This window comes from Ambystoma mexicanum, chromosome 1p (assembly GCF_040938575.1).
Source record: "Ambystoma mexicanum isolate Mex_15411 chromosome 1p, UKY_AmexF1_1, whole genome shotgun sequence".
Taxonomy (NCBI): domain Eukaryota; kingdom Metazoa; phylum Chordata; class Amphibia; order Caudata; family Ambystomatidae; genus Ambystoma; species Ambystoma mexicanum.
Window position 1 is genome coordinate 1,433,402,985 of NC_090921.1, and position 19,281 is coordinate 1,433,422,265.

Sequence of the window (19,281 nt, forward strand, 5' to 3'; positions counted from 1 at the left end):
GTAAAAGATGTCTGAGCTTTGTGCAGAATTATTATAAATAATCCAACACATGCAAACATTGCCAGTTTAGAAGCAGATTTTCTTCCTGGCATCGGGAAAGGGGCCCTCACTTTTAGCTTTATTTATCCATGCTACTTTAGGGAGCAGAGTTAAGGGTGAAGGGCTTCTGCTCACTCTGCTAATGTCTTGAATCATCATAAGTGACTTTTCTGCAACTTCCCTGGGAGCGTTCTAAATGACAGGCCCCCATTTTAAATCAGTCCTTTAGCATTCAGCATAGTGACCCCGCCACAAGTCACATCGCAAACGGCTTTACAGGAAACTATTAACAGCAACTAATTTGCCTGTATAAGTGGAGCTAAATTAAAATGCATTTATAAAATGGCTGCCCTGGGATAGCAGGATAATGATCCTTACTCTCTGGAATGATGTACACTGGGCCTTTTGTTAGTCTGTATCAGCACACCGAATTCCAAGTATGACACCGGTGGTGTTTACAGAAATCGCTGCAAATATGTATTTAACCCCATTCTCGATTACTTTGAAAAGAAATCATAGTTTCGCTTAAAATCTAAAAATAAGTGCCGTACATTGGAGACAATAACATATTTAAAACATTGTTTTCTTTATATGATGCAATTCTACCAAACTCTATACCTAGATAATGCTCGTTGTTGTGTTGTTATGCACATGTTGCTTTCATGGTCATTTCTTTGTTTGACATGTAGTACTTTCTTTTGTCTTACTGACAGATGGTTGTCAATGACTGATTTTCAAGAGAAAATCCCTTCAGGTATTTTAAAACTTATTTTTTTCTTTTTTACATTTACTTATTGTTTTGTTTTTTGTTAAATCAAACATATTTTTATTGCTCATCATTTTGTTTATTTTCATATCTATTTATTGCCTGTATGTGTAAACACACACACTCTTTTTTTTGCGGAATGAATTGAGGCAAGTCGTTGATTTAATCATTTATGGAAAGAAACACGAGCTTGGTGGCTGAAGCAATCTCCTTAAGGGAAACTTCTCCTATCACAAAACCCAAAGTGTGTCCTGATTAACAATGTATCTTCAGCCAAAGCATAAAACCTGAATGAGGAAGGTGTAACATGCTGTGTGATTTGTTTAGCATTCTCTGATCACATCATTTGTTCTGTCTCTGTCTTAAAATTATGGTTGTTCCATTGTACAGCACTTTGGTGTAAGGCGCTTTATAAATCAATAAATACAAATAAAAAAATACAAACTTCCTGGTTGCTTATGTGTTGATTGTTGCCTACACAGTAGTCTACATTTGCACTTTTTTTGTGGACACCTGTGAATGTGGTAGCATTCAATTGACTTTTGTTTAGTCGCTTTTACTTTAAACTATAGTATGCCCTTGTCGAATCACACATCCACCTTAGATTTATTTATTTTAGAAGATGTATGTATTTGTTTATTTATTTATTGTATATATTTATATACAGGAAGATCAATGCTCTTTTGATCACAAAAGAACATACACTAGAGAAGAAATCATAATTGACGGGAAGCGGTGAGCTTCTTACAGTGGAGTGAGTTTGAGGGACATTCTGACCAGGTTGTGGAGGGGAGTAAATGCAACAGTCACTGGGGAGAATACGTAAGTGGACATGCATAGATTAAGGACAAGGAACATTGGCTTTTTTTAAGTGCAGGTAGGTGGTACAGCCAGCTGTCCTTGGGATCTGACCATGATGGGTGAAGTGCTAGAGTGGAGGCAGAAGAAGTGAGGGGCAGAGGCAGGTTAGAGGCGAGGGAAACATGTTAGCTAGCAGGGAGGTGATAGGTAGGTTAAGAGGGCAACGCAGATGCGAGGGGGTAGGCTATGATTTTAATGGCAGTGCAAATTGAATATACATGAGTTTTCAAATGTGCCAGAACATAAGGGACTCTATTTTCCAATTAATGTGTGGCATTGGTTTAGCTCTGGCTACTGCACTGTGCTTAAGAACAATTGCAAATCACTTCACGAGTGTTGCTGCAGTTCCTCATTGGTCTGCAATTAGGGTCCTGTGGAGGAGGGCAGGCTTCTGTCATCTCTCACAGGGCCAACACGGCCCACTGCCCTACTGAGACCTGGCAGACCGCTGCAGGACAGTGGGGCATGTTGCACTCGTTTTCCGAGTTAAAACACTCTTGCACTGAAAACAGAAATAAAACAAAAACATATTTACAATCATAGGGGTCACCTTTTGGGGGGGGGGGTTCCTGTGAAAGTCAAAGACATGATTGGCCTAATTCACAAAGCATTTGTCAATGGGATTTTCCTGTTGAAAAAACACGTTTGTAAATCAGGCCCTATGTGTTTTCAGCAACACAAACCTAAACTTGAGTGCAGAGTGTCATTGTGTGGTTTCTAATCGTGAGTATGCATTATGTGTCCTTTGAAATGGAAAGGAAAGGAAAGGAAGCCGGCGCATGATGTTTCATCAATGTACAAAATTTAATGACCCCCTTCTATATTTAGAATGTAGTGTTTTTGTTCCATATTTAAAAATAGAAAACGAAAAATATGAGAATAAGTTTAAAGAATGGCGTACCACCAAATTGATCAGGTTGTCTGCTGACCTACCTTATGGGCAGGTGTCAGAAAATTGGCAAAGCTATTTATCGAGAATAGAAACAAGACTGGATTGGATGCAGTGGTCCTGTGCAGTTGCAGAGAAAGAGGGAGACCACATGGCAGCCCATCACTGGTGAAAGGACGCAGGTTCCACTGCGTTCTAAGGAACATGTCTTTTTGCACTTTGAACACTTATTCCCAGGAATACACTCCTGGTAGATGTTTCACAATCTTCTCAGGTGCTGTTTATTGAAAAGGTTGGAGGATTTGTTCCTGAAGCCTGGCGTGGGTGACAAGCAGCTGAGAATGTTATTGACTTCGATATTGGTCACTGGAAGGAATGACCCTGTGTCCATTCTTAGAAGCAGGAGTGATGAGTGTTGAACCGGCTCCAGCGGTCTCCAACTTCTGGCTCTCCCAATGTTCTCACATCGGCCCCAGCCAGCATTATTGATGGTGATGGATCATGGAGAGCGTAGTCCCAGAAATAGGTATGCAGTGATACATTTGCTGCAAAAATGTCACCAGTACAAAAATCGTGGCAAAAATGCTGTGGTTTGACCCATTAAACGTGTACCCCATTACATCATTTAAGGGGAGCCTGGGTTGCGGGGCTGCCCTCGCATTCTTTACATGGATTGTGGCAGCAAAACCACAGCCTTTCTGCGTCCAAAGCCATTTTTAACTGGGATTTTAACACATGGAACGCAGAAATCTGGCAAGCCACAGGTTAAGAGGCGCCTGCAATAAACAATTGTTTCCTTTTCCTTTGGAGTGCCGCCTTTGCCCATAATCACTGAACTTAGGCCATCATGTCGCCCGCTCCACCGATGTCCGCCCCTCTTCTCCCTGCCACCTGGTACAACTGTGCCCCTCTTCTGTGCCCGTCTATATCCTACCCCCCCCCCCCCCCCGCTGTACATGTGTTCTGTTGTTACCTCTGAAACGAGCTCTGTCATGCATCTGTAATGTTGTACACCTCTGTAAAGTGCTCCGTTGCTTCTCAAAGCGAGGTCTGCGCGCACTACATACCATGGTAATGATGATAATAACAATAATAATATCACCTGGATGGCGCTATTTAATTGCGTCCAGTAGTTATACTGTCCCTGAAGTCTGCAAACCAAGAGAAACGAACAAGCCATTTGCTGCCACCGCTGCCAAAGGTCATCCGGGAGTCTAGGTGGCCGAGCAGGCGGTCGCTGTGGGCCCCCGGGTGCCTGTGATGATTGCAGATGCAGCAATGGGTGGCAGCATAGATTCCTCGTATTAGACACCTTGTGCAATGCTGGCACGTGCAGAGCTTGTAAAGAATGTGCACAAATGCCAGGAAAAATATAAGCACATTTGCTTGACTCCTCCTAGGACAGATGTTTCAAAGCTGTGGAACGGGTTTCTCTCAATTAATTTACTATCAAATATATATATAAATGATATCTGGACGAGGCTTATAGAAGCCGTGTTTGTTATGTTCGATGAATCTTTGCCACGTTCCATGGCTATGTCTGTACCTTCCCATATAACCACCATAAGAGCATTGCAATAATGGCAGTTCCATCGCAGATACTGCACTGGCACATAGCAGTAACAGCTGGCCTAATTCCTTTGGCCCAACATTCCAATGCGTCTCCTTTGTCTCTTTTTGTTGCAAACAGGACATTCTACCCTCACTGGGTGGAATGCCCCAATAGCCATATTGCACCCTCCTCGGGCAACTACCAGACTATAACGCCCAGTGACTCTCATTAAATGCCCTCGCTTCACACAGGCCTTTAACTTGGGCCGAGGGCTGTTACTGCTTGGTAATGCCCATGGAATGTGCTAAAGCAGATGGGTGCCTTCACCGGCCTTTTGACAGCATTATTTATTGGCAGATTGTGGGCGTTTATTGTTCCCAAAATAATATATATACATAAGTGCAGATAAGGTGCCTAAGCACGCTATGCAGTGCCATGTGATTGAATTAGTGTGGGGGTGATAGGCATGTGGCAGCGTACAATGCCAGCCATTCCGCATACATGGCACCAGCTGTGGAGCGTTTCAGAGAATTCAGAAATCACACATGCACGCTGTTTATACTTCCATTGTTCAGCTAGAACGCGTTCCCCTTTTTAAAAAGAAAGAACCACAGGTGTTGGCCAGTAATTACTGACAGATTTATAAAATATGACATTATGTCATTAGATAAACTAAAACTAAAAAGCATCTCTGTGCGCGAGAAGCGGCCAATTGGAAATGGGTTTGGATTATCTGATATCCCATAACTTAATCATGTGGCTCTTAAGAGTGGTCGACAAACAGCTGTGTCCCACTAATATGCGTGTGATGTCTGTAAACCGATACGCTTTAATTCCGGGCTTGTTTTTTTAAGCAGGAAGGGAAAAGCATTTGTCTGCGCGGTATTGAGACTCGATATAGTATCCATTTTACTCTGAAAAATTATTCATCGCGTGCCAATTGTGAAGGCAGTATTCAATTGTACTGAGGCTTATGACAAGAGTGACAGCTGAAACACTTTTAGGGTCTGTATATTGGGTGTTGGGGAGATGCAAAGGGAAACGACGCTCAAGTGTGGTTTTGAGCGATGGGAATGTGTTTGCAAAATGGAGAACCATACTCAATACAGAGAAAACATATTCAACAAAATATATATGTATTTTGAATTCCCACTTTAGAGTTTTGTATCGCAAAGAACATTTTCCATGCACCTGCCCAGGATAGCTTTAATTATTCAATTGTATCGGTGCACCAAAAGTGCTGCGTGTTTGCCAGAGCATTATTTAAAACACAGACAAAGAAATTGTAGATTAGCGACTTTAATTCTAGAGCAAAATGATATGGATAAGTGAGCCTCAACTGACCAGAAATTATTTGCTTCTGTCTGTTAGACACGTAATGGAGTCATTTAACTAGTCAAATTAGGAGCTGTAGAAATGCACCATGCTTCATTACTGAGTTCGAATGGGCACCATTTTACATTTACGTCAAAAATTATCTCATGGTAAATTAATGTTTTCATTGTGTTGGTTGCTCAAACTACGTGGTGTCAGCGCCACCTAGAGGCCTAAGAGAAAACAAATTCATCCAGCATCCATGAATGCCGAGCTGGTTAACAGTTAAAGAAAAACATTTAAAAACAAACAAAAAAACACATCTTTATAAGAAAAAAATTGATGTTTTTGTTTAAAAAAGAGAATCTTGACTTCTGTTTTTAAAGAATAAGTTACACTATCATAAAACGAACAATTACCTTTTATATACAAGAAACCAAATTATGATTTTAAGGCAGTGGTATTTTTCAACATAACGTTTTTATTTTTTTAATGTAATGTTTATTGTAATGAACAATGGTAGGCTAGTAGCGAAAGACTGGAAGGGCTTGTGTAGAGACCCCACTTGAAAATGCATTTAACGTGTCCGCGGTCCTCGAGGACACGTTAAATGTAACTTCTGATAGTTTATTATGCAGCTACCCGTACATGAGCAAAAGAGATATTTAGAACATGAACTCAAAATTGTTCGTCGTTTCACAATCTAAAGCATATGTTCGAGCTCCCATCACAGCATGATAGGGTGTGCAATTAATACAAGGCTTAAATCCCCCCTGTTATGGAGCCTTCCCCTTACTTGATAACATAAAAAAGCACTCCAAAGAGACCCTAAACAGAGAAATCGGCCAGAACAAATGTCATAAAACCTGTAGCATGCAATCGTCTCGCAGTTCGATTGATCTTCCAAAAATCAAGGTTCTGAATTTCGTTAAGAAATAGCAGCTACTTCTGGGATCTTATCGTTTAGAGATGAACCCCATCTGCCTCTGCTGAGGCCTTATTTCCGGTGACTCACTTGGGACACAGTTTTGTTTTGCTGTGATCGCTGCGCCTCCCAGTGCCTTAAATAAGATGCAAAATTGATGGGGTGGCTCGAAACAGGGTGGCCTGACTAAATGTTGGGTGTGGCCTAAATAGTGATGTAACTGGCTTAATGGAGGTGCCACCTGACCCCCGACAATAAACCGTGAAACCCAGCAAAGGTATTGCAGGTCACTCTGCATGCTCTCAGGCGGGCTTGTTGTCATCCAGCATGCATATTGCAAATGAATTGCTCCCCTGTCACTCTCGCTTAATATGTAAACAATTCAATCAGAGAAAACATCATCCTCATTTTATACAAATTGCCACCTATGAGAAAAGGTACATAGCAGATATGTGCTTTCCCAGTCATTTGCATACAATCAAGGAGCATTGTGGGAACATTATAGCGACCACAGACTTTAGTATGTCACATATGTCTGTGAGAGTAATTCAAGCATGAAACCCTAGTGAACATGTAATGCTCACTGGAATCTCTGCTAATTTATTTTGTCCCAACCTTCAACCTAATAGTAAAATGCAATCAAATCACAAGCCATATATACCCATTTAGACAGTGCCAGATTTTGGATGTGAGGCATTTGCTGTTCCAGGTTTTCTTAAAGAGGCACAGTGTTTATCTATCTACATGTACCCCCCACCATATGTGAACCACCTGAAGCACACAATTCACAATAGGAAAAATCGCATGGACTGACTGATAATGTGAGAATCCCAGCTCGGGCACAGTTTTTGGAGGAGAGAGTTGATGAACCACAGCCATCAATGGCACTGACTGTTACAGGCTCGTCCTGCTCCCCATGATACCAGTGCTCATCCAGTTGCGCCATTTCACCTCAGGCATTCCAGGCGCTCGGAAAACAATACACAAGAGACCAGAACTAGGGAGAAAAGGGCTGTATTAGAAACACACACCAGTGCATAGGACGGCTGCATTCTGCTCTGCCCCTCCCAGGCCTGGCTCATCCTTATATACAATGGAGTAGCTAAATCTATTCTACACCCATAAAACAGCACGTATGATTACTAACGGGTCGTTTTGCCGAACAGAGGTAAGAAAGTACATTTCGCAACTGCAGGCTGTTTCTGCGAGGCAGGCTTTGGCAGCCTTGGGATTTGAGCCAGCAGCGTCACCACTGTGCACTTCTCAGGAGGGGCTATTCATGCCCGGCAGTCTGAGGCCTCCCAGCATTGCACTCTGCTCTGCGACATCACTTGGCATGGGTGCTCAGCTGTCAGGCCAGTGTCTTAGGCAAGTCTTTAGGCCAGTCTGTTTGCATCCGATGAATCTCAAAGAAACCAAAAGAAAGTACAGAATCAGAAAGGTAACACTATCACGTTTATGTAGACGTATCATGAAGGGCTATTACAGCAAATTATGAAATGGGGAAAAGTGATCATGCAGCACTTTTAGCCTATAGCAGCCATCATTCCTGTTCTCCCGAGCAGGCCTCTAGTCCCTTGCCTCTATATTCTTGCATTTAATTCCCGGCAGTTTTTGAGAATAATAGCAATACATACATTAATAACTGTGTGAAATAGGTGGTTAAGTAGCTCAGGGAGTTGGGTGAGTGCTTCAGACAATTGCACATTTCAAAACAACTAATTTCAGTTTCACAGCCTGGGTGAACATTTCATTGTGAACCAACGAGGTGTTCATTCACGTCTAATCACTGAAAAAGGGTGTGTATTCTAATCATTAGATCAGAAACAGTACTGTGGTTTCCACGTAGCATTTTGGCAAAAGTTGAACTCTGCAAACAACATCACTGAATCACGTAAAAATAGTTTATTTGTTTTTTTTTACATATATAGGAAGCTAACAGACTTGATAAGATTATGTTGTAAATCGGCTAACACATATTCTCTCATTTAGGGTTTCATGATGATCCTTGTGCTAACTCAGGAGTACCCTGAAATAATTTACTACTAAATACGAGTTGGCCCATCTACACTGTGGTACCCTTTCAAGATCGATTATGCTAATTTGTTTTAAGAAAAAGCAAGCTGCAATTCTTTTCTCACTAGGGTGGTACTTATGACCCCCACCCTCTTTTATTAACCAAAAATTAAAACAAAATTCTTCCATAAACCTCACAATTTTGAAAGACGCTGGCTTTCCATACTGAACTGCGCAAAGGTCTAAAATCAAAGCAGGGCCATTTCTGGGGTTGGCAATCATTTACATGCAGCCCATACTCTGGGTCCAGGCAATCATCACCATGAACGTAGAGGGTGCCACTGATCAAACTAAAAAAAAACTATTCAGCAACGACCAACACTCAGGGGGACATTAGCTTACCAAACCCCAAACGCAAGGGTGCATCAGCTTACCAAGCTTTTAAAGGGCTCTTCATGGGGAGTTGGGCTTATTCTTTATTTTGGCATTTGTTGTGTGAGCTGCTTTTGAACTGGAAGACCAGGTTCCGGACACATTAACATAGCCATTGCATCTGCATACCTTCCCTTTGGCCATGCATTAGCACAACCTCTGCCAAATATTGACCAATAGTCTTGCAGATCCTATATACTCATGGCAGGGTTCTTACCAGAATTTCAGGGGAAGAACTATGTAAAATGTGCCCCCGGGGCTACATTTGAGCATGTGCTTCTATAATACGGAATGGAGCAAACAAGTTGTGTCACAATCTGATTGTTGAGATAAAAAAAAGGTTTCTATGAAGGCCAAAAAGGAATCCGATTGTGTTCTACTATGTTTGCTGTGTAACCTAAAAATTAATGCGTTAACAATACTTATCTTCATGATATGCAGCAAACATAGAAAATAAAACTGCCTGCTTCATTGTTTGCCCAATGAACATATTTTTAAATAATATGCATTGGGGCTACACTTGTTTGTTCCTCTCCCTACAACCTAAGCAGCAACATTGGTGCTAAATTAATTTGCTCTATTTTGTTTGCACAAGGGGAAAGGTTTGATCATCTGGCTTCTATACATTATGGGGTGGATTATTTAATTGGATTAACAGGGATTGTCCTCTCATTTAGCCTCTCTTAATATGTGGGTTTTGACATGTCTGGGTTTGATTTAATCCTAGCTAGTTTCAGCACCTTTTCCTGACCCTGGGAGTAGCCAGAGGCTATTGAGATTACAACATGGGTGTTTGATATGTTTTCCAGCAACTTGGACAGCTTTGCCCATGCCAAAGGTCTACATCCTTTGGCTCTCCAGATATATGGACAACCACCCCCATAATCCCCCACAATTGACTAGAGTGGCTAAGGCTGATGGGACTTGTAGTCTATGACATCTGATGAGCCAAACGTTGCAGACCCCTGGACTCAAGGCAATAGCTATTTCAATAGCCCCCTTTTCCCACGTGTATTTCAGCTACTATCTTGCATTTTCCTTATGTGTTAATTTGATCAAGGTGTGCAATATGTTTTGTTTAATGATGTCTTTACTGTGTAATATACTTATGTTAAAATATACAAAAAGTAACATTTGTGTCTCGAATTTTATTTTTATTTATTAATCTACTGGTAATTTGTAAGACACCTATTGAGTAAATGTTTGAGAAGACATTCAGCCAAAAAGCCAGTAATCATCTAAGCAGGCTTAGTTAAGAGAAAGTCATCACAAAGGCCCACCCAGAGAGGAAACAGTAATTGGCTGAATACTTGAGATGTCAAAATTGCAGGGGAGTACCTAGAAAGGAGACACTGGTCACCAAGGCAGGGCCAGTGAAATGGCATGGCTAACCAGAAGGCACACACCAAAAGGGACAGCCTAGACAGACTATATTTATCACCAAGGAAGGGTCAGAGTTTACAAAGTTAGGTTTACTGGGCACCTAAAACATGTAAGCACTCATCATGGAAGAGTTCCTGTATGTGGTGCTGCATGGAAACTGCTCCTAGTGGCTGGTAAAGCTTGGTAAATTGAGCACATTAATGATGAATGGGTACCACAGTCCCTCCAGCACAGATACAATAAAAAGTTATGGATATTATGGGCCTAATTCAAAGTGTTTTCCAATGTGGATTGACCATTATAAAACGCTTCTGTGTCTTCATCCATTTTCCCATTTTGCAAAGGAAGCAAGGGATCCCGTGGCATCACTCTTTCTCCTATCGCCTGTCCTGTAGTAATTCAGGTTGCTAGGTTATTTATATCACATACCTAAAATATCTGTCTGCCCCAGAACACTAAGATAAAATAGCTCAGCATCTCTAGCCCTTTCTTCAGACTCCTGATTGTGTCTCACATTCACACGTCGGTGCCAATGTATCCCCCTCGCACTTCTGAGGTAGATCAATCCATGACCATTAAATTATAGTCATTACAGAGCTTGAAACGGTAGGAGGCCAGCATGAAGCTGTACACAAGAATGTGAGACTGTCATGCATGTCGTGCTCCCATGCACATCTGCATCTTTCTGCCAAATATTTCCTTTTTCGCAAAATCATAAAATTATGTAAAACAAAAGACATGTCTGAAGATTTCTGTTGACTGCCAATTCAGACGTATTCTGCTTAAATAAAATTCCATATATCACTACGTTGTGTGAATGTATAAACAGATGCCACTGGGGCTTAAACCTATCTACCACCAACTAAATATTCAGAGATCTCAACTAACTATGAGTTTATAACTGTTCCTCACATGAATAAGGCAAACTAAAAAATAGCACAACAATGATCAACTCAGTCCCTTGTGGTCAAGTTGATTTAACTTTGCGACCTGGTATTCGCAGGGTGTAAGCCTACCTCGTAAACAACTGAGAGCCTAGGAACAGAAATGGAGGAAAAACTGAAGAGCTGCTGAAGTAAAAATTGCTCTGAAAAACTATAAAGTGGCTATTTTTGGAGCCAAAGCTGATTATCTGCATGAAAAAATATTAGTGCTGGTAATCAGCCAAGAGAACTGTTCTCTGTTAGCTTGAACTTTTGTCCCCCACCATGTGCTTTTCCTTTGGAGGCGTCTCTAGTACAGGCTAACACTTTCAATACATTTTTCAAAGAAATAATCGAGGGAATTCTGGAACAAATACCTGCTAATTAATTGTGGATATTGAAAGGTGGGAAGGATACTCACTCTGCCCCCTGTATGGGGGTTAGTGAACAACTCTGACCATGCATCTCATTTACATTTTTCTACAGATTCGGAGGAGACTATTCAGGTTATCCTGGAAGGGCTGAAACCCACGAATAACACCTTATTTCCCCTACCAGCATGGGTGGAAAAACAACTGGCAGTGGATAGTACACCGTATATGACCCAGTTTGTGAATAAGTCATTTGTCTCCTGGTCAGTCCAGCCAGAGCTGAAAATATCCATGGTCACACCACTCCTGAAGAAGCCTAATCTGGGCCCAGAGCTCTTTCATAATTGCCAGTCAATAGCAGGACTTCCTTGGCCGGATTTAATACTTGAGAAGGTAGTCACAACACCGCTACAGGAGTACGCATAAAAGGAGCCGCTCCTAGGCCCCCTGCAATCTGGCATCCTCCCATTATTTGGTACAGAGATGGCTCTCCTGTCAGCTTGGGATGATCTCCTCAAGTGGTGGATGAGTGAGATCGAACCCTGTTGGTCATGCTGGATCTCTCAGCCACTTTCGATATGGTGGCTCACTGTATCTTGATTAATCAACTTAGCATGATCGGTAGAGTGTCAAAGCAGGCTATTGCTTGATTTGAATCTTTCTATCAGGAAGGCAACAACAGGTTAAATTGGGAGGCTGGGTGTATGCCCCTCTGGTATAGACTTGCGGTGTGCCCCAGGGATCATCCCTTTCTCCCCTGCTGTTCAATTTATATCTATGCCCATTGATGGACATATTGAGGAAACATAGGGTGAACTTGCGGTCCTATTCTAATGATATGCAGATATATGTCAACATAGGCACATAGAGTGAAGGATTGTCCGGAGGCTACTAACTGGATGTCAGCTAATTAACTTCAGTTCAATGCCTAGAAAACTGAGGTGCTCTTGTTTGGCCAAAACCTCCTATGGAAGCAGTTAACCCACTTCTAGGGAACAAATCACCCACTAGCCACCAAGATTAAGCTGCATATTGGCAGGGATTCTGAGCAGTGAGGCTCCGTTGAGTTCAAAGGTGCAGGCAATCTTCTATAATTTGAGGCTGCTGCTTCAAGTTCTACCCTATGTACCATTGGACAAGTAGGCGACAGTGGTCGGAATATTAGTAAATGCTCAATTAGGTTATTGTAACATCCTGCTTGCAGTAATTCCAGCTAAGCAATGCCACTGACTGTAGAGAGCACAGAATGCAGTACTGAAATTGATAGTGAGGGTTAAGAAGTCCGATCAAATATTTCAGGATTCCGTCGCTGCCTACATTGGTTATCAGTGAGGGACAGAATTGACTTTAAAGTTCTCTGTCTTATTTTTAAATACCTAAACAATCTGGCTCCAACCCATTTGGCAGAGAAAATAAACTACTATCGCCCAACTCACTTGCTCCGGTCCGAGGATAAATTGCTGTTGAGAGTTACATCGTCCTCCTGTGAGTCCAGAGGTGACCAGAGTTTTGCAGTCTATGGACGGAGCATTTGGAACAGACTAGCCCTAGAGATTCGAGCAGACAAATCATTGAGTTTCTTCCAAAAACCTTTAAAGACTAATTTATTTAAATAAACTCTGGTGTGTGCTGGAGTTGCACTGACCCCTCTTTGTATATAGGCTAAACTTGAATGGTTATGTGTTGTATTACCTGGTTGATGAGTCATCTGCACCCAAATATGATTATGTTCATCAGCCATGCGCAATATAAATACATCAAATGAAATCAAATCAAAAGATAGCTCAACTAGTTTAGCATTAGCATACAGCCCCGACATCTCCACTGTGCTGGTGAGACACATGTTTAATCCTGCAAAGAAGATCAAGCTTGTCATTCTTCTGAGAACATTTGGTAAGAATACTGCCTATAATAACAGAGTTTAGATGTAGTAGGAATGTGGCACAAAACACTATAACCATGCTATTATTAGTACTTCTTTAAATTGAATGCCTTTAAAATGTATATAATTTAAGACGCAGCTCTATGAGTCTTTTTTATGAGGTTTTGTTGTCATAACCATTGATATTGCTGACCCTGAAATGGGCAGTGCAGCCCAAACTGCTAATCACAACCTTATTGCACTAGACCACGTTAATTCCCAAAGATGTTTTAGAATCATTAATGATCAACATTGAGTTGTAGCTTGGCTCTTTATGTCCCTAGGTCCACAAGCCATTTTTGGGCATACCCATCTCACTTGAGAAGGTTGATGGCTGGATGTATTTGAACATTCATAACCACTGGCATTGCTCTGGGGAACCCAATGGATCATTTTGTTCAACCTGTGTGGCTATTACAGAAGGGATGTGACCACATGCAAATCAGGGTTTCTTCCATGCCAAAAGGAGCATTGTAGCCTGAACCTCTAAATCAAAACCTGTCTTCACAAGAGCACAAGCATCCGCAGACATGATTCAGGTCTATCACAAGGGTCATATGGTGAGTTCATGGAGAGGCAATCAGTGAAAGTGTGAACAGTAAGGGCGACTATGAGAGAAACACACATGTAACTTTTGATGGTGGGTGGCACCTATGGAAATCTGGAGAAAACATGCATTTTTACTGGGGGCAGGATTAGATAGTAAGGTATTCTGTTTTTAAGTGACTGTAAGCGGCACATGTACCATGAGAAAAATAAGCGTGTGGTTCACACTCGGGAGAAGCAGCAGGAGTAGATAGTTCCTCAGCACAGCTTGTGCAAAACTCACCCGTGTGTGATTTATTTGGATGAAATTACCACAGATTCAGGGAAGTAAGAGATACTCACAAATGTATCACTAATGTAGCCCCACTATACCTGAACAACACTGTTTCTCTAAAGAAGACTACTAGATCCCTCAGAACAGGTTCCAGTACCCATCTCTTTGACCCTAGATTCAAGTGCAACAGAGCAGGGTGGGTCAGCTTTCCAGTAGTTGCACCTAAAATTTGGAACTCCCTCCCCTTGCATATCAGAAATGAGCCTTCCGATCAGCGTTTCAAGAGCCTCAACTAAACCTGGGTCTTCAATAAGTCTTAACCACGAGTCTGCCCTGGTATCCGAGCTCCTCACTCCCCTCCCTCCCCCAGCTTCCTGCACTGCCTGTGTTGCACTGCTTGTACTGTATAATAGCCATGCCTTGCAGTGACCTGAGACATCTCAGCTCTCCTTGTAATCATTAACTGTAATTCTGTATTTATCCTGTAGCCAGTTAAGCCTGCCTCATGTAACTTAGGCTGTGATAACTCTGGGTTTGGGCCTGTAACAAATGCAATACATAAAATAAATACGAGTCACAACTCAGTGTCCATTTCATGAAGGGAGTTGATGAGCCATGTTATTGAATGCCATTGAGTACAACCTGTGAATAGGAGAGGGAGCAGAAGAGAATCATTGAGGGCAGTGCGTGCGAGATTCATGCCCATTTGATGTTTGCCAAAGTGGCAGAGACTCGGGGATGGAGGCAGAAGATATCAATCAGTGCCCAAAGTGTGCGGATGGGACACGTGCCATTGGATGACACTTGGAAGCAGGAGCAGTGAAGCCATGAGAGCAGCTTGTTTGAGGCTCACTCTCATGTGACTTTTGTGTGAGGGAGTAGCTGGGATTGAGGGTATTTGGGAAACACAAGTCAGTTTCAATTTCTTGAAGTGCTTGGGTGAGACACTTGCCATTGGGTGAATCTTGGAGGAGGAGCATTCGGATCATAGTATCACTAAGGTTTGTCTGTGTGAGAGTCATGCATGCATGATTTTGGTTGGAGAAAGTAGCAGATATTCGTAGACTTAAGTGCGAGATAATGATCTGTGATCATCTTGTGAGGTGAGTGGATAAGAGGCATACCATTGCGTGACATTTGTGGAGAGGGACAGGAAGGACAGAGAATCCCTGAGAACAGCTTGTGTGAGACTCATGCTCCTGTGATTTTTATGGGAGGGATAGTCAAAGATTCAGGGATGTGGGCGATACAAGTCACTGTCCGTCTCTTGAAATTAATGTACAGAGACATGTGCCAACAGATGGCATCAGATTCCACTTGAGGGATGAGCAACATGTCTCTCAGAGCAGCTCGTGCAAAACTCACATGCGCATGATTTTTGTAGGAGGAATTAAAAAAGATGCATGGAGTAATGTGTGAGACACAAGCCAGTGGCCCTCTTGTGAAGTGAGTGAAGGAGACACATGACACCATGTGACACATTGGAGGGGGAGCAGGTGGAGCCAAGATTCCCAGAGAGTAGCTTGTGTGAGACACCGGCTTATGGTTCTTTTGTGGGCTTGAGAAGCAGAGATTTCAGGAGGAAAGAAAATCCAGTCACTGACTGTTTCTTGAAGTGAGTGAATCGGACACATCATCAGATGATACTTTGGAGAGGAGCAGGAGGAGCATAGATTCCCTGTGGCAGCTTGTATGAGGCTCACATATACATTGTTTTTCTGGGAGAATATAGGAGAGATGGCCGGACGCAGGAGATAATAGTCATTGTTTGTTTCTTAAAGTGAATGGACAGAACATATGCCATATGGTGACACTTTGGAGGAGGAGCAGGAAGAGCAAGGAATCTCTTAAGTTAGCTTATGTGAACCGCAGGTTTACATGATATTTGAGGAGTGGACCAAAAGAGATCAAGGGAGTCATGAGATACCAGTAAGTTTCCATCGCTTAAAGTTTTGTTTGCTGCTGCAAAGTAATAATTCTGAGGATGAGGAGAATGATAGCAGTGATTCTGAGTCTGTGATAGTAATAGAAGCTCATCCCAACCCTCATACAGTCTCATTGAGAAACAGCCTCTCTCTCACAGATGAAAACACACATCTGATCCTTACATGGCACCTACAACACCACCCCTAACACTTCTGGCACCACAGTGCCCGTATGAGCCCAGCCTGTGCCAACAACAAAAGTCACAAGTGTGGCAGCATTTCACACAGAGAGGATAGGAGCTCAATCTGGGCACTTGCACAAACTAACAGAAAATAGTGGGCAGAGGGAAGGCAGGGGCCAATTTGGGTACCACATCTATGTTTTTGAATAGGTTGTGGCAACTAATACATACACTGGAAGAGGTCAAATCATCCAAAGTGCATCCCTTCCCACACTATCAGTAAAGCAGCCTATCGCCACCAGCCTGCACAATTCACCCTGGAAATACTGAAATTCCTTAACCACTTGGAACAACAAGTCCTCCCTCTGTATTCCAGTGATGCATAGAATAATCCCCTATTGCATCTACCCAGTGGTGTAAAAGCATTTTGGCATTGACAAACATATTACAAATTACATAACGGTGTCTGCTCAATGCCAACTTGCCTTTATGTTCGCAAAATGCTTCTTTCCCTATGCTTTTGAGAATAATTGTGGACTTCAGCAGCTTATCAGAAAGGCTTATCATGAAGATGGCTATTTAGAGGTACCTCAGTGGCTAATAAAATGATATTAACAGGATGGAAGTCAAGACTGTCTCCAGAAGTGATTGTTTGGATGGACGAAATGTTAAAATTGGCTGACATGGAAAGATTGATTTATCGTCGGAAGAAGTCAATTATCTTTTTTGAGAAGATATGGTGTAGATTCCTGTACATGTACAAGCTCTTTCCTTTATGGGGGGAGGCAGTGGGGTTATTAATCCATGTTGACTGTATATTGAATCTGTGGAGTGTTGCAAAAATGCAAAAATTGCAAACAAATTAAATAAAAAAAGGAAAGTTTATCACCACTATGAAGAACCTGGCTTCCATTATTCCATTGCAGATTCATGCAATAAGGATCTGGCTACTGTTGGGTGGGTCAGTGGGTTAGAAAATGTACTTTCACATGGACAAGTGGACCAGAGAATTGACTTCATGGCTATCGCTGCACACCGGGTGTATTTAATTCTCCAGAAAGCAGCATTGTGCATACAAGGGGTGCAGGGCAGTGGCCACAGTGGAATTGACATCTGGGAGAATGTGCCTTGGTGACGGTCCAGTAGCTAAGGGCTCGTAAATTTCATTGGAGCTTTGTTGCTGCAGACAACAGATCAAATGCCCTTGCTATTATACAAATTGGCAAGACATTTTGAGTCCCCTGCTCTATGCAAATCATCTTGGTCACATGCTTCATCAGTGATTGTAAGCCTGTGAAATAAATGGTCTCTGTGGCCCAGAAGATAAGTTTACATTTCAGCCTGCATTATCATGCCAAAATGCACTTCACCTATTCCAGGTGTGCCACAGGTTGCCACTGCACAATCCAAAGACCTCAGTTGTCACCCATTGAAATGCTGTTGAACAGCCTACTGAAGTAGTGCAGTGCCATCAAATGTTACTTCGATGCTCAAAGCAGAGATCTAGATTGTGCATATTTTACACAGTATCAGTGGCATCTGCCGTGTAATGTCTGCTCTGCAGTGCAAACATTTGAGAAGGCCACCAAGCAGGTCAGCCGTCACAATTCATCCCTCAGTGATTTTCTGCCTCTGATTTAGCAGTTTGAGCAGAACCTGTCAAACATGGCAAGGGAGTGGGTTTTGGCAGGTCAGGTGGATGCAGCCAGTAGGTGAATTTCCTGTGTTTAAGCATTAATGTTGATCTACATGCAAAGGGATATACAAGTAACAGTGCGTATCTGATGGTTTCCTGCATGGACTCAAGTTTCACATTAATATTTGCTTCATTTCATCCACATGTGTCAGTGTTGGGGAGGGGGGCAAGCAGACAATATCACATGGAGAAAACGGTGTGCAAAAATGCAAGGGTGCCTTTTTTGCATTGCTTGCAATATACATTTAAGAAAGTATACAGGCAGCTGAACAGCCCTCATTTTTTAAACTACAGCAGGAATATCAAGCTCATGATCAATTCCATCAACAGCCAAGTACATCACTGTCAACTGTTGAACTTTTTGTGGGCAACACTGGCACACCTTATGGGGAGGAGATAATAGGGGGCACCACCTCTGTGACTCAGGAATCATGAATATGGACAGCTCATCAACTTAAACAGGCAGTTGACCATTAGCGGCAGAGATGCTTGAAGTCAGTGGGCCTCATTACAACTCTAGCGGTAGCCGTGCATTTTTTCCGGCACCCGTGAATGGGCAAGAACCGGGTCATGCCGATCTTAGCGGACCCGGTAATTGCCCATTTGCGAGTGCCGGAATCAAGGGCCTCCTGACCCCCATTCTGCCCCAGAGGGCATAATGGGGGTCGGGAGCATGGTTGCACCGGCACCGTTAATAACGGTGCTGGTGCAATCATGAGTTCTGCTCGCGGGTGCCGGTCTGCACGCATGGTCAGACCAGGTTTGCAGTTCGGCACCTGCAAGCAGAACTCGTAATATGGCAGAGAGGTAACAACGGCGCTGGTAGCACTACCGGCGCCTTTGTTGCCTTTCCGCCACATTCATAATGAGGCCCAATCTATTGGGCAATTCACCTGTCAGAAGGGGTGTTGACCTATTACAGTATTTGCAGATCAAGTGATCAGTCTGACCAGCAGTGCATGTTTCAGTTGCTATTGAACTGTTAAGCTGATCACTGACAATTAACAGTCCGAGAGTTTTCCTTTCTTTGAGTGGCCACTCTAACCACAGGAGAAACCTTTCAGTGCCTCGTGTTGAACAACTAACATTTCTACAAAAGCACTGGCAAAGCTAACCATTTTGGATTGAGTGTAGGAGTGGAACAGGAATTTTCCAGGCAGTAGCATAATGGTGAAAAGTGTTGGCTTTGACAGTGCTTGTTTTAATATGAATTCAGTGCAAAGATCAGATGCAAAAAAACACAAATTGCTTATAACTCAAGTAGGT

The 19,281-nt window shown here is 42.5% G+C and overlaps 1 protein-coding gene across 5 annotated transcripts in view; it reads left to right on the forward strand.

Moving 5' to 3' along the window:
- Positions 1–19,281, forward strand: part of ZNF536 (zinc finger protein 536) — a 1,807,595-nt gene that overhangs the window by 1,388,980 nt on the left and 399,334 nt on the right. The window contains exon 7 of one of the 5 annotated variants that reach the window (XM_069607086.1): positions 753–793. The exons of the other annotated variants lie outside the window; for them this stretch is intronic. Coding sequence (XP_069463187.1) covers positions 753–766 — 14 coding nt within the window. The 3' untranslated portion in view covers positions 767–793. The remainder of the gene's footprint in view (positions 1–752; positions 794–19,281) is intronic. 5 annotated transcript variants of the gene reach the window in all.